At 39.5% G+C, this 16,062-nt stretch overlaps 1 protein-coding gene across 2 annotated transcripts in view; it reads right to left on the bottom strand.

Moving 5' to 3' along the window:
• LOC145478498 (uncharacterized) overlaps positions 1 to 12,150 on the bottom strand; it is a 93,647-nt gene extending 81,497 nt beyond the window's left edge. Inside the window, exons 1-2 of one of the 2 annotated variants that reach the window (XM_081456540.1) lie at positions 9,642 to 12,150; positions 2,364 to 9,068 (exon numbers count right to left, since the gene is read on the bottom strand). In XM_081456540.1, coding sequence (XP_081312666.1) covers positions 4,767 to 8,984 — 4,218 coding nt within the window. In that variant the 5' untranslated portion in view covers positions 8,985 to 9,068; positions 9,642 to 12,150 and the 3' untranslated portion in view covers positions 2,364 to 4,766. Of the gene's footprint in view, positions 1 to 2,363 lie in introns of those variants that run through there. The other variant, XR_014048274.1, reaches the window with a different exon arrangement.
• Between the last annotated feature and the right edge of the window lie 3,912 nt (positions 12,151 to 16,062).

Here is a 16,062-nt window from a genome sequence, read left to right as displayed (position 1 = left end):
AAAAGCAAGGTCTCTGACTGCCATGAAGGCTGAAAGGAACACTTTCGCTCTTCCTAATATTTGGCTTGTTTTTCCATTACTATAGAGCTTGTCCTGATCAAAACAATTGATGTGATTGCACCATGTTTTCTTTCTCTGTTTTCCTAAAGCTCCAAATGGATGACAAATGGTCAGAATGTAGGGAACTCACAAGAAGACTTAAGAAATGGTAGAGTCAAACTAAACTTGTCCACACTGGACAAGTTTTCATATTGATTTTAGCTGTCCCTACAATTTTATAGTCGTCATGGACAACCACATGACTACGAATATGGATCCCTGGTTACATACATGTACATCTGTTGAGTAAAAGGAAAGTAATTATCTGGTGATGTTCAATTTCAATCAACTAGTACCATGTAAAGTACAATGCTCCCACATGTATGGGACTGTCAGTAGAATTCGGATTTAACTTGACAAATAGAATACAGAGGCGAAGGGTAGCACAACACACCATTTGTTTACCCTCATTTTACAAAAAAGTGTAGGAACAAAATGTATAATATAGAAATACAAGACCATATGTAGCTGGTAACCTACCAGGTTGGTTGGTATGGAAATATGAAGGTAAAAAAGTCAATGTATATAAATGAAGGTAACACACAAGAACATAGATACAGAGAAAAACTAAATAATTATTAATATAAGTTAAAAAGGTCAGGCTCGAAGTTCATTTCATTTATCAAAGCTAATTTTTTGAAGATTTTTTATTTGTAATTGTAAAGACAGTGGATATTCCAGGCTTTCTTATCACAAATCTTACAAGACCCTTACGCCCACTTTCAGTGTTACGTGCATAGGCGGCATCTTTCGACATGCCATCTTTTGACATGCTGTGTAACCTGGCCTATGTCAAAAATCTAAACACAGTGGACTTCTTTACAGTCAAACTCAACTTTTCGTCATGAAAGATGGATTTATTTGACATCAAACTAAGGTTAGGAGTATCAAGAAGTCATTTTGTGAGAGATAAATATTTGACTGTTTTGAATGTTAAACATCTTTTGATTGTAAAAAACGGTAACGGCCCAATTCTACTGTAAGTCACTATGGAGAGCCAATCAACTACACTAAAAACATTTGATTTATCAGTCATTTGTCTTTTTAGGTCAGTAATTATCATTTATTTGTCATTACTTCCGCTAACAACGCTTTCATTAGAAGCTGGCTACCACCAGATCTCCGGCGGCTGTGAGTCATCGAGTCACCGGCTGCTTGGCTGTGTTTGTTGACAAAAACTTCAAAAATGTAACTCTTATAATATTTACTGCCGACCTATTTCTCAGTTCAAATAAACTGAAAATAAAAATATTTCTTACTTTGGCCTTGACTGTTCGTGTATATAAAAGCGTACACATCCATCGAATACGATTGCTAATTGCAAAACATTCAGCCATTTTCAGCAGTATCATAATAAAACTTAACCTTGCTTTTAAACTATTACCATGTGGTCGATCAAGAAAAGATGGCAGCAAAGTGCACACCCATACACGGTCTGGACAGACTGATTCGTTTACATTCTTTTGAAAGCAAAACAGGTATTTGAATAAATTTATTTGACTTCAGAATTTTTCTTTCATAAACCTGTCGTGTTCTTTTCTTACGGATGAATAAAAATTGTACAAAACGAAACGCTTCATTCCAATGATGAAATTTCCCCAGTCAACCCAATTGATTCTAAAACTATACGGTCTGAAGTCACAGATAAGGCCTAGCCATCTTCGCAATTGTTGGAAAGTCGTGAGCCACACAAAGGGCTATCAATCGAAGAAATGAAAGACTTGATTTGTTCATCATTTGGAAATTCATTCGACAAGCCTGTTCACAGTTTTTACACTTGCAGAACTTTGTGAAGGAAGCTGATGTACTTCGATAACCCAAACAGAGATAAATCATTTACAGGCAGCGAGTGAAAAAGATCGGTTCCAGCATATATTCATCATCGACTTTACTAACTTTGATGCCCAGAAAGCTGGAAATCTTATTTCCGAGAGTTTAAATTTCAAAATTTTCTGGGGAAACATGCCTCCAGACCCCCCTAGCAAAGGTTATATATCCTGAGCTGCCTACTTTTATACTGGCAGACATCTACTTCAAATGTTATTGAAAGCACTGGCTAATGACCGGAAAAATTTTCAGTTTCAGAGTTAAACAATCTTTCAGCTGTTTAAATAGCATGTCAAAAGATGGTTGAAAGATGTTGCCTACGCACATAACACTGAAAACGGGTGTAGGTTCTCCATAGAACTTTGTAATACAGAGGGTCATGTATGTCACATAGATATTCCAAGAATATCCAAGATGTTCCAAGAATCTAGACTTCCTTTGATCAAACTTATATCTCACTTAAATAAACAAACCCTTCAGTACCAGTGAAAGTCAGGTCACCAAAGAATACAGCTTCTTACAAAATGAAGACAATTCTCTTCAAAGTGTACCAGTATATGATTGCAAGATTGAATTAATAAACCCATGAATACATCTCTGTGACAGTATTATTAATAATGAATGAATCTGAATATTATTGGCACATTGAATAATATTATACAGAAAAATAATGATAGTAGCTATCATATGTTGCATTAAACATCTTTATATACGGTACAACATAATCTTATTTAGCTTATTGAAAATAGAAGTATTTACATATGTATGTTTAAATTAAAAATAGATGACAGTAATTTATTGTTCACACTGTCTCATAATTTCCTGGGAACTATGAATGAAAGCTTATTGTATTTATTTCATACTTGAAAGTACTTGAATGCAAGTTATATATAAGTTATAAACAACCTAGCTGAGTTATGTGTACAACAATACAGTGCAACCTTGATTTAATGAAGTCACTGGGGACCAGCCAAATTTGTTTGTTAAATCAAGGGTTCGTTATATCGAAAACCTCAATATAACGAATTTGAGGGGAAACGACCAAAATGTTCGTTATATCGAGGTCATAATAGTAAATGATTGATTTGTAACACAGATGACTTCTGTCACGCAATTCAATGCAATTTTCGTCACCCAGAAGTGCCACGTTTTGAGATGCAATTCATTAAGCATGGTGCCTTTTCAATATCAATTATTTTCACTTTTGAGGAGACGTGCAGCTTTTGTGTACAAAAGAACGACACTTTCAGAGTAGTGATTTAAAAATGTTGCAACATAGAGGTTATACAGAAAATTGTCGACGTAAACAAGGAAACGGGCTTTAGTGTTGATGTTGCACTACCCAACATTTCTGGATTTCAAAGAAGATAGAGCAGAAGTTAATTGATGTCAAAATACTACAGTGCCAATGTCTATGACACATAATAAGCCATTGACTGAAAGGTTGCTGTCTCTTTACCATAAGGATTACAAGGATTTGTTGACTGTTGATCTGTTCAGCGTTTATCTTCTGTCGCATGTTGACATTGTAATTCGTTATATCAAGGTAGATTTTACATTTGGACTTCCAGATTATGTTCGTTATATCGAAGAATTGTTTATATCGAGGTTCGTTATATCGAGGTTCTATTCCATACATTTTACTGTAACTTTGGCTGGGACATAGAATATTGTTTGTTATATCGAGGACTTCGTTAAATAGAGGTTCGTTAAATCAAGGTTCCACTGTATTAGTTTATATTACATGGCTTGTGTTTGTACTGATATAACACACACTCTGATTGGCTAATTCTAGGGCATTCTCCCATAATTCTCATGGGCCGATTATGGGCCTGCTAAAACAAAGCAAAAAGTCATATAATAAACAACTTATTAACCTCACACGTTCGGTCTTTATGAGAAAATCTCAAACCTTGGCTTTGTTGTATTGACCTTGTTATCACTTGGTCAATACAGCAAGGTCTCAGTCTGAGATTTTCTCATTAAGACCTCACAGTTGGTTAATAAGTAGTTAATATAATTGACAAACTTGAGCCACTCCATATATGTTTCCAATGAACTGAAAATCACCATTGACTACTATTAATTTGACAAATATCTTAGGTTTACATATATAAATTTCAGTAACTTGAGCGGCATTAGTAAGTGCCAAAAGGAAGATCGTTGGTACCCTTTATTTGGGAACTGCAATCTTAGGTTGTGTCCAAAAGTGATTCACGTTCTACAAGTTAATTATTTCATAAATTAAAGATTTTAATTTCATTTTAAGGTTTTTAAAAATGTATCTCCTCTAGTGTTGTCTGTTTGCAGTGTAAAAATGTCTCAAATATAAATAATATGAAAGCCTAAAAATAAATTAAAAATAAAATATGGGATAGACCCTTTGCATTAACGATGCCTATATTTGAATGACAATACTTGTACCTCCTAGGCATCACATTCATGTGAAAAATATTTTGTCTGGAAACATAAACACAAGGCTTAGTATGTACAAAGTATTGTTATTCAAATGTAGGTGCCATTTATGCAAAGGGTCAATGGTTCAATGTTGTGTCTTTTAAAAAAGGCTTATAGTAGTTTGAGAATCTCTCAGGATAGTGTGAACAGTAGAATTATGATTAAATGTAACTTAGTTTGTCACAAGGGAATCCAGCTTGATGTTAGATGATTAAGTTGCAAACCTGTAAATGGTCACTCTTCCACAAGTGTGGTTTTATATAAAACCTAATGGGTTGTGGTACAATTAACATGTCAATGTCTATTGAAATGCTTCAAACATGCTTTTTGTGTTCACATATGATAGTAACACATCCATTTGATTTCATAAATTAGAAGTCATTTCAGCTGTAATGTACATGATTTTTTATCCACCTTGAAAATCTACTATTTATATGAGTAAACACACTGTATTTTCCAGGTGTCCCACATTGAGGATTTCCCCAACTAATAATCCCTCCAAGAAACCACTTCTTCCTTTTGCCCTTTGAATCATGGAATAGAAACCCTCCCCCACTATCCCGCTTACAGGAGTCCTTAATATTACTAGCATATCCTGCACAGAGCATGTTTGATGTTACAGGCCAAGTCTCTTTCTTGTAAGCTTTTTGGCAGTTTGAGTGTCCCACAACTGGCATATAAACTTGTTGTAATTCTGTTTTTGGCTTTTCTCCCTCAGTGAGTCCCCACCCTAACATAACTCCCATAGCACCAGTAGTTACTTTACGTCTCTGCTGTTTGCTTGGCAAACACACTGGGCGTACATGGTCAGTTATGTTGGCCTTCCATTTAAGTTTTATCAATGCTAAGTCTGAGTCAAAAGTGTTCCAGTCAAAGTTTGGGTGAGGCACTATCTCAATACTGTCAATACTTTGAACATAAGGTTCTCTTAGTCCAGATTTAACGTCATGAACTCCAAGATTGACTCTAATATGAGAGAAAAGCTTCCTTGTGTGTCTGTTGTAAACACAATGAGCAGCTGTCACCACCCAACTTTCTGCAATAAGGGACCCACCACAGTGAAAAAGGTCATTAACTGTCAATGCCACTTGCCATGGCCACAGACCAGGAAGAGATGTACCACCACCAAATATTCTTAACCGCTGATATTGTACATTGTCAAAACTTGAACTAGACTCTCCGCATATAGGGAGGCAGTAAGGCACTTCATCAGACCATGTGCCATCACTTTCACAGTGCCGCAGTCTTGGTCCATGAACATAATAATGTCTTCTGCAATAATGGGTAACATAGTAAGAACCGTACTGTTCAATTTTCTTGTAATAGCCATTTTGTGGTTTTTCAGGATCAGGACATGGATCTGGTGGTCTTAGAGTAATTCGAGGGGGATAAGTTATTGGGTGGATTGTAGGACAAGGTTCTGTGTTGCAACTGACAGCTTGTGAATTTTCTCCTTGACAATCCATATCAATTATCGAGCCTTTGCATTTTCTTACTCTCCTCTGTATGCCACTACCACATGTCTGGCTGCAAGTTTGCCATGTTGACCAACTACTCCATTCTGCACAAGGCTGCACCTCACAGATGTTACTCTCCACTTGAATTGGTCCCTTAATGCCTGTACAGTTTCCGAGATGAAATGGGCTCAGTCGTCTTCTGCAGTACCGTGAACGGGTCTGGTATCCTCTAGCACAAGTTGCAGAACAATGAGACCAGCTTGTCCATGGAGTCCAGAAGGAATAATTTTGATGGCTTTCATCTCTGCACTTGGCAATAACACAACTTTTAAACATGACATTTTTGCCAGAGCAGCTGTCACCACCAGCTTGAGGTTTGGGGTTGGTACAAAGCCTAAATTTTGCCTGGACTCCATTACCACATGATGAAGAACATGCAGTCCAATTAGACCATTCACTCCATCCACCACTCACTGTACAGTTTTGATAACAACTTTTTACCTGCATCAGTGGACCCAGGCAAAATTCTGTACTTAAGTCTCCATTTCTACTGCAGTTCTTGAACCTTTCCTGCTTTCCAAGTCCACAGCTGACAGAACATTGAGACCAGCTTGACCATTCAGTCCATTTGCCTTGATTAGAACAAGGTCCTTGGAAGCAGACCCGCATGTCAGTCTCATTTCCAGCACAGGAAAGAATGTCACTTGCCTGTGCAACAGATTTAAGATTTGAATTGAGGCACAATCTTGTCCTTTTCTGCTGTCCAACATCACATGTTTTACTGCAGTCTGTCCAGTTTGACCACTTTGTCCATTCTCCATGTATAAAACAAGGTTGCTGGCTACAATGTTTACTCTGGTTAGAATTTCCAGAGCATTGTTTTCCTCCATGTTGTGAAGGTGGATTGTTACAATTCCGGTATCGAGATTGTATTCCTTCAGAACAAGTCTTGCTGCAATCTGTCCAGTTAGACCACTCTCCCCACCCCCCATCGATAGGGCACGGTATTAACTGGCACATCTCAGTTTCAGTGGCCCTTCCAGTGCAGGGTGGACCCCCATTGCTTGGGGAAGGATTATCGCAAGTTCGTCTTCGAGACTTTCTACCACTAGAGCAACTTTTGCTACATTTTGACCATTGTGACCAGGTGGCCCATTTGCCCGGAATGGGACAAGGTGCTTTGATGCATGATTTAATTTCAGTCACTTCTCCTGGGTAATTTCTGCCACCAAACTGTGGAACAGGGTTGCTGCAAGTTCTGTTGCGAGATCTTGTCCCATTTGCACATGTCTTGCTACAGTCACTCCATTGAGACCAGGCTGTCCAGTTTCCATGAATAGGGCATGGACCAAGGTCACAGTGTCTAAGATCAGAAAAATTTCCTGGACAGTTTTGACCTCCATGTTGAGGTAATGGGTTATTGCAAATTCGGAGCCTTAGTTGAGATCCTCTAGAACATGTCACAGAGCACATGGACCAAATTGACCAAGATGCCCATCCTCCATGGATAGGACATGACCCTGACTGGCAATGTTCCCGCTGGATTGAATCTCCATCACACAAATCCCCACCATACCGAGGAACAGGTTTACTACAGTTTCTATATCTTGTTGTTGTACCAGCTGAACATGATGCACTACAGCTTGACCAGGAAGACCAGGTAGACCAACCACCATGAACTGGACAGGAACCTAAATAACATATTTCTGTTGTAATGCCTCTTCCAAAGCAAGGTTTTCCACCATATCTAGGTGGTGGATTGTCACAAATTCTTGTCCTTAATCTTGTCCCCCAAGAACATGTTACACTGCAAGATGACCATTTGGACCATGAACTCCATACGCCATCAATACTGCATGGTTCTCTGGTACAAATACGTCTTTCTTGGGGAGACCCTATACAACTATCACTGCTCAACCCAGTGAGAGAATGTTGGCAAGACCGAGTCCTCACTTCAATTCCTGAAGAGCAAGTCTTGCTGCATTCACTCCATTCTGACCAAGCCGTCCAGCTCGCTCCACAGTGTGGGCCATTGCAGCTCTTTGTCTTGATGTGGTTTCCCTCGCATTTCTCCCCACCTCTCCCTGGTGGGGGATTTGTACAGCGCCTTGTCGAGACTTGCGTGCCGCGTCCACAGGTCCTGCTGCAAGCATTCCATGGGCTCCACTCGGTCCACTGACCGTCCACGCAGGTAAACTGCTCATCGGCTACGTAAAGAATGGGTTTCCCTTTCAGATGATCTGGTTGGAAACATGTTGTACGAGAAGCGATGGAATGAATATATTTTGTCTTGGACTTAAGCCAGCCTTTTAACCACCGCAATTTGCAGTCACAGTAAAAGGGATTACGTCTAAGATGAGCGACTATTCCTGTTTTTAATCCAGCGAAAGCCCGTTCTGGAATTGATGATATATTATTGCTTTCTAGTCGGAGGATCGTTAGAGCACCAAGTTCTCTAAGCGAGTTCTCCGATAAGGTCATGATCCTGTTGTCTGTGAGTGTTAGTCTTCTGAGCGAGGTCAAATTAGCAAATGTTCCTTCGTGAATAGCTGTCAATTGGTTGTTTGCCAGTGATAGACCTTGCAATGAAAACGTTCCTCGAAAAGCATTTCCGGAAAATGTCTTGAGTTTGTTGTGGTGGAGATGTAATCGCTTCAAGGACGGCAGATCTTGAAACAATTCCTCTGGGATTCGCTCAATTGCGTTATTATCAAGATAAAGCTCCTGGAGGGCATTTAACCCCTGAAATAGGCGCCCTGGTAGCGATGACAGCTTGTTGAAACCCGCGTTGAAAGATTTGAGGCTCGTCAGGTCACGAAACACTGTCGCTGGCAAATCACGCAATTTGTTGGATCTAAGATTCAAGGTCGTCAAACACGTTAAATTCCTCAAGGCACTCTCCGGTATCTCCGTAAGCAAATTCATTCGAAGTGACAGAATTTCCGCTTTAATGGGAATGAAGGACGGAAATATCATCAAATGTTTGAGTCCTCCTGCGAAGCCACAGTACATGTACACTTTGTTCATCGTGGTGCACTGGCATTCTGTTGGGCATGTGTTCATTTCTTGGCCTTCACCTTGAGACATAACGACCCATGACGTGCTCGACAGAAACAGCAAACTCCAAACAACGCTGGAAAACATTGTATCTTGTGCGGCGATTACATTCAGTTGTTTTATTATCCGCTGATTGAAACTTGTTGAAGATGAAACTGCTGACCGTGAAAGCTGAAAAACAGAGTTAGGCACGTGTTAATCTTCACTGGTACAAGCACGTGTTGTCTGGCGTTTCCGCGAATACAACTGAATCTAAACAAACTACCCTTGCAAAGTTCAACAGTAACCCCAGGGCAAATTTTGATAATTAGACACTTTGTAGTATTTGGCTCGGAGCCATCGCTCTGGTCGCAAATAAACCATATCTAGCAACCATTAACTTCGTATGAATTTGGAAATTACAAGGTTGTTTACAGATGACTTGCATTAATGAAGTTTAGTGTCAAATCCGTTTACCCAAGGACAAAATGAAATCACGCTCCAGTGGCGATGTATAGCTACGTGCAAAGCTTTGTTTAATAATTCTCTGTGGATACGGTATCTGCATCTTTGCTGCGCTTTTGTCCGCAGAGCAAGCAGAATATTTCTGTTCACAGACATTTTCACCGATTATGCAAGCAGTACTGTCAGGCAGAGAACGACGATGGTTAACGCTTGTCATACTGAGTATAAGAAGTTTCGTTGTTTGTCGATAACGATATTGAAATTGCGTACCGATTGGAGCCTCGTGATATTACAACTTACCTTCGAAAAACCAACATTCAAACGAGATGTATGAAGACTGCTTACTTTACGCGTGCATTTGACCTCGAGTGCGGTGGAGATATGTTATGTAGGATTCCTTTAAACGGATTGGAACGTGAGCCCCGTTTAGACGGCGTACGCCATAAATTCCTTGTCCCAAGGGTAAGAAGGATGTCAGTTGCGTCCGACTACGTATGGCTTATAGAAGTTTTTAGCAGTCTAAGCTTCACGGTTGAACGAAAGGCTCTTCAAAGAAGCTATTGTAGTGGCAGTCGACACAAACTGACCTGCAGGACACAATAGCTCAGCTAATTGCTCACTAACAAAAGAGGTTTATTATCTAAGATTTAATCTGGAAAGTAAATTGTCAAAACATGGAAGCACAAAGAACTTCAAAACGAGTTTTGTATACATCCAGTCTAAATAGAAACTCGCACTCTTGTTCTCTGAACTGAGAAGGACCTGGACTTCTTTTTTGAATGTCAAGAAGGTAAATGAACTACATGCCCTTATCCTGCTCCGATGGAGGTATACTTCAAATTAACACTAATACCAATACCCGCTTTAAGTAAGTTCCCGGCCTGTTTTCCTTAACATCACATCCGTGAGCTTCATAATCAATCTTTTTAAATGCTAACGATTATTATTACTACATGCACCCAGTGCTTGAGGCCTGTCAAGTTGAGCAATCTTACGAGCTTGATTGTGGTCAGACCCGAATAGGAGCTAATTAGTTTTTGGACACTTGACTTTCGTAAGTAAAAATTTACATTGCCATAGTATTGGATGACAATTAAGAAATTAGCGTGCTAGCATAAACTTGCGTTAACCAGAACCACAGAGTTCCATCGAAGAAAAAGGAAAAAAAAACGTCCTTCGTGTTTTGATAACCAGAAGGACGGTTTGGGGACCACCCACTACCCTTGGATCCTTCACGGAAATACCACGTTTACTCTCGATTTATCGCGTGACCAGTGTGTGCAAAGTTTGCACGCAAAATTATGGCTCTAAACTATTAGAAACGTCTTGTTAACCATTACAACAACAATAGTTCATTCAGTCAATGTGTCCAGTATTTCTATAATGTCACGCATGTAATGGCGCCGATGCCTTTCTCGCCGAACACGCCCACTGATGAGGTTTCTATGACAGGCAGCGTTTTGTGAGTTACGTGTTCCGATTTGGCATTGGTTTTTACCCTGAAACGGCCAATTTCTTCCGTGTTTTATTTTTTTATCTATCCTATTACCGCAAGAAGTCGAAGAATGAATTACCTAATAGGATCTCTTCTGCTTGATACTGGTCGATGGAACTATACCCGACACGCGATTACACCTCAGTTTGAAGATTCTCTTCCAGAGCACTTTTCTTTAGCTTGTACCGTACTTGCAAGTCACTAGTTTAATTATACGGACTTGACAGCATTGTAACTCTCCTCTTGGTCTTGAACCTATCTGGAACAAATGATTCTTCTCGTCCTCGACTTGTGGTTTTGCAACATTGCTTTGCCCACCACGATGTGATAAGCTCTTCTTTTGTCTCTTTAACCCTTTTAACCCACCTAGACATTTAATCTTATCACCGGGAAGTTACGGAGACACTGTGGCTTGGAGTCGTGTTTCCGCACTCCAAAAAAAAACGCAATTTCCGTACCGCGACAGAATGACTGAGTTTTTGAAGACCACTTGTGGGACTTTATGTGTACCATTTAGGAGTCTGTTGATAAGGGTTTGCAGCTTAAGAAACATTTAACGGAGTTATACTCGAATTACGTTTCTTATGAAGTAGACAAAACATTTGGTTTATCGGTGTCATAATCACGCGCTGGGTGAACCACAGCATAAGCCGATGGCAAGTGATCTAGAAACTGTGCGTGTTTTTCCAGGATCCTAAGAAGCTCATTCTGCCGGCAAATTATTTATTAAAATATATTTAGTCTACTGCCTTTATGAGATGTTGTAGTTTAACATCTCAGTACCTGTAGTGTAGAAAATCCTTTTGACCAATCACCGAACTCAAAGAGTTCCTGCCTTTGCGTTTTGGCAAGGCCCCCTTTTCTATTTTTGGCTTTTATATTTTATTTCCTGCAGCTCTGGGTACTTGTTTTTGGTAGTTTTTTTGCTTGTCTGATTTTTCGCACTTTAATACAGGAAGATTTTTCAATAAACTATCTACTAGTGTGGGAGGCGCGGTGGCCACGTGGTTAGTGCGTTCGACTCCGGATTGAGCGGCCCGGGTTCGAGTCCTGGCCGAGGACATTGTGTTGTGCTCTTGAGGAAGACACTTTACTCTCACAGTGCCTCTCTTCACTCAGCTGTATAGATGGGTACCGGCGAATTTAATGTTGGAGGGTAACCTTGCGATGGACTAGCTTACCATCCAGGGTGGGGGAGTAGATATACTCCTTGGCTCGTTTACCTACCCGCTAGTGTAAATTGATATTTTCGTGATCTGTTAATTACAGAAGCGGCTCACGTTAGCGTGATTAAAAGCCGGGCAGTACGTAACTTTCATCGGTTCATGCAGCAAACGCTCGTTTTCCTGTGTGAACACAAGTTCGCTAAAGTACAAAAGAAACCGTACAGTAAAATTAGTTCTCGAGTAAACCTTTGCCGCAATTTCTTCTCGATTGGGGAGTGATATACATGAAGGAAAGAAGGATTATGATCAGAAGTTTTTGATGGAGCTTTGGATCGTAAGAATCTTACACAATTTGAAGCCAAATTATTGTTTATTTTGTCACGTTCCAAATTAACAACGCGTTTCTGCATGCTTTTGTAAAGTCTTCCAGCCAACCAAAATACCATATATTGCAGTTCTCACCCACTTCCTCCCACAGCGGAATGCATATGTTACTGTTATATGAGTACTCCTCTTTTCTGACTCAGTTACACAATAAAGCGGTAGTCACGGGGCGTTAAAAAGACCCCGCCTTGCGCCTTACACGTTTTGCCTCACTTCGGTAGGGATCTGAAATCAATACGCATTAGACGATGTAAATTAGAACCTAGTGAAACAAGCTGCCGACTTGAAATTGGCTTAGCCCAACAGTGAACAAAACAACGTGCGAACGTTTTAAGCCGCTAAGCACTTTTTCAGCGTTGTACACTTTTCTATTGTGTGAAGCTTCACCCTTAGGGTACCTCTGTTACGTAGCGCGCGTGCACTAATTGTGTCAGATTTGTTTGTATTGTAAGTGCCTGGTTATTTACTTGTATCTCTTGATGTTTGCATGAGGTAGCCTCCCAGAGTCCATCTCCTAACGTCTTCTTTCGTGGAAGATGGACAACAGTGGATTAGGGTACGGTCTATCGAAACAAAAAAATCACTCTGCACCCAGAGCGTGAACAGTCCATGTATTTTGCACTGAAATCTTCCGGCCTTCAAGTTTCCCCGTTACGTCTTGTTTGACTGTTCCATGTTCCAATGTTACCATGTTGGCGTGTTACCATGTGACTATGTTACTATGTTACCGTGCTATTACGGTCCTACTACGTTACTATGTTATCATGGTACCATTCTACCTTGTTATCGGTTTACCATGTCATCATGTTACCATGTTATACCATGTTACCATATTACCATGTTATTATGTTACTATTATATCATGTTACCACGTTATCATGTTGCCATGTAATTGAGTTACGATGTTACTATGTTATCGTGTTACCATGTCACCATGCTACCATGGCTGCCATGTTATCATATTGCCGTGTTATTATGCTATTTTCCTACTATGTTACCATACTACCATGTTATGGTTTTACCATGTTAGCATGCTGCCATGTCACCATGCTGTCATGTTATCATGTCACCATGTTACCATGCTACCATGCTAACATATTATTATGTTACCTTGTTATTATGTTACCATGGTATTATGTTGCCACGTTACCATGTTATTGTGTTATTGTCTTACCGTATTACCATGTTACCTTGTCACCGTGCTGCCAGCTACCATTCCTGCCATGTTATCATGTCACCTTGTGATCCTGTCACCATGTTGACATGTTATCATGTTACTGTGCCATTATGTTACCTTGTTACCATTTTGCCACACCGTGTTTCCAAGTTACCATTTTATCATGTTAACCTTGTAATTATATTATGTTACCACGTTATCTTGCAACCACGTTTCCATAGCATGTAACCAAATTTTGTGGGATAAGAGCTTCAATCTTATACGCTAAGACCGAATCTTGGTGTAGGTTATAACGATATTCACTTGGAATATTCGTTTTTTTCTCAAGTGAGGCTAAAAGTACCTTCTTTTCACACTTCTGAAGACAACGAAAACGTACGAAACCACGTGTCTATATCTCATCGATCTTGTTGTACCCATACTTCCTTTCGATATTATCACGTAAGACTTTGATCCAACACAGCTAATAAAAATAGCGGTGAAAACTTTAGCTGTCGATAAAATATTGAATTACTTGTCTGCCTAATATAATCCTGTGATCGTGAATATCACTGAAATTAATGAGCGCAGCACGTGACCCAAAACGGATTAGTCGTGTGGGAAATTTGAGGTCTAAGAGTTCCTTATTTGCTTAGTCCTCTTTACGTCACGTGAGGCAAAAGGCCATTTGGATTTCTAATGATAATTAAGTTTAAACCGTCTATCGACCCTGTGCGACTGAAGAGGTGACAGAGATATTTTGTGTTTAGTAATGGAATATATTGAATTGCTTCCAGTTAATTAATTAAGAAATAATTCGGTGGTCGGGTCACATTGAAAGACGCAGTAGACAAGAAGCTACGTCTACATAATAATCATTTGGAAAACATGGTGATGATAGGTAAAAAGGTTTACGTTCATGAGCTAAAGGAAGCAAAAATGCGCGGGAAATTTAGTAGCGCTCTGTGTATCAGCAGTATCATAACATACTGAAGGGATCCGCCTTGATCGTCATGAAGATAGCATTGTGGGTGTGTTGAACTACGTCTCTGACGATCTGATTACAAACAACCGTGGCCAGAGATAACTTGTTTTCGTCTAGATTTAATTAAATTGTCAAGACTGTGCGTCAGTAGAATATTACTGACGGGATCCCTCTATACTCTGTGACTGGGAGCTAGATGTGCGAAACACTCCAGATAACATTTCTGCACCTGCTAGTATAAACTGAGCTGAGAAATTCTGTTAAATTTTGGTTCATTGATTTAGTGAAGCCAGGAGTGAAGCTAATTCAATTGATAATTGTGCATTGTGAAAATAATTTCAACGGGTTGAGGGATGGCGAAATCTATCCCAAACGACTCACCTCGGGCGCTGAGAGTATCAAATACATAGACATGTCTACATTCTGGGTAGCAGAGGATTGCTGTTTCCGACTAACAGTTTCACTTTCAGGCTCTAAATGACGAGTTTTTCTTCATAAACGGCTCTTTTAGAGTTATGTTTACCAACAAAGATTCTTCTTACATCAATGGGGAGACTTTTTGTATTTTATTCCATCAATGGAGAGATGACCCAATGGGGTCAGAAATTATTTGTGGTCAACACGCCCATGTGTTTTACAATGCCCACTTAATCCTTACGTCGGAAAACTAAAATTTACATAAAGGAAGTCCAAAGTCATCATTTCCAAATTACAAATTGGACAACAAGGATAATTAAACCAGTAAAAAACGTGTGAATGACTTTGTTTACGTCACGGTAGAAGAGATGTCCTGCTCACGAAAGGTTTTATTTAGTTTACGAAATATTGGTTTATGTGCATATTCCCTCCTTCAAACGTACCCATTCACTTCAAATATTTTTCAACTCACTTCGATAGCTTCTGAAAGCACTTTAATTCGCACAGGAAGCGGCGTTTGGGAAAAGTGTTCGAAGGCACATCCGCAGGCGTTTGACAAGCCAACTTGTTTTCTTAAATGGTCGGCATTAATAGGGAGAGCATAAAGTTTGTGAAGCCAAAATGCTCCATTGGCAGTTTCATTTTCAAGTGCATTGGAAAGCGACATAACCACAGCAGGTCACATGACTTAAATAAATTTAAAAAAGAAATCTAGAGCAAGAAAATAAAGCTAAATCAAGTGACAGCATTGTAGTTGAAGCCATTTTCGCGTGGTCATTGTTTTTGTACAACCACAAAAATTTCATTGTTATATTCGGAACATTATCAAAAGATTATACCGGCAGAGATTTGTTTAAAAAGTTTGCATAAATGTGGTTTAAGTTTTTTTCAGTACCTGGGTTGACAGCTCACTTTTCCAGTTTCCCTGTTTGAAAGCCCCATTTGTAGACAAGTTGCGTATTAAGTAAATTCCTTATTCGTTACTCCCACGTATTAACCGCCAGAGTTGTTATTGTTGATATGTAGTATCTTTAGCCGACAGTAAGTAATGATATTTAAGTCATCATCCACTCTAGTGTTAACGATAAATGTGATATACATGTCTTACCTAACTGATT

The sequence above is a fragment of the Orbicella franksi genome, chromosome 2, assembly GCF_964199315.1.
Source record: "Orbicella franksi chromosome 2, jaOrbFran1.1, whole genome shotgun sequence".
NCBI lineage: Eukaryota > Metazoa > Cnidaria > Anthozoa > Scleractinia > Merulinidae > Orbicella > Orbicella franksi.
This window is presented reverse-complemented; position numbering and strand designations above follow the sequence as displayed.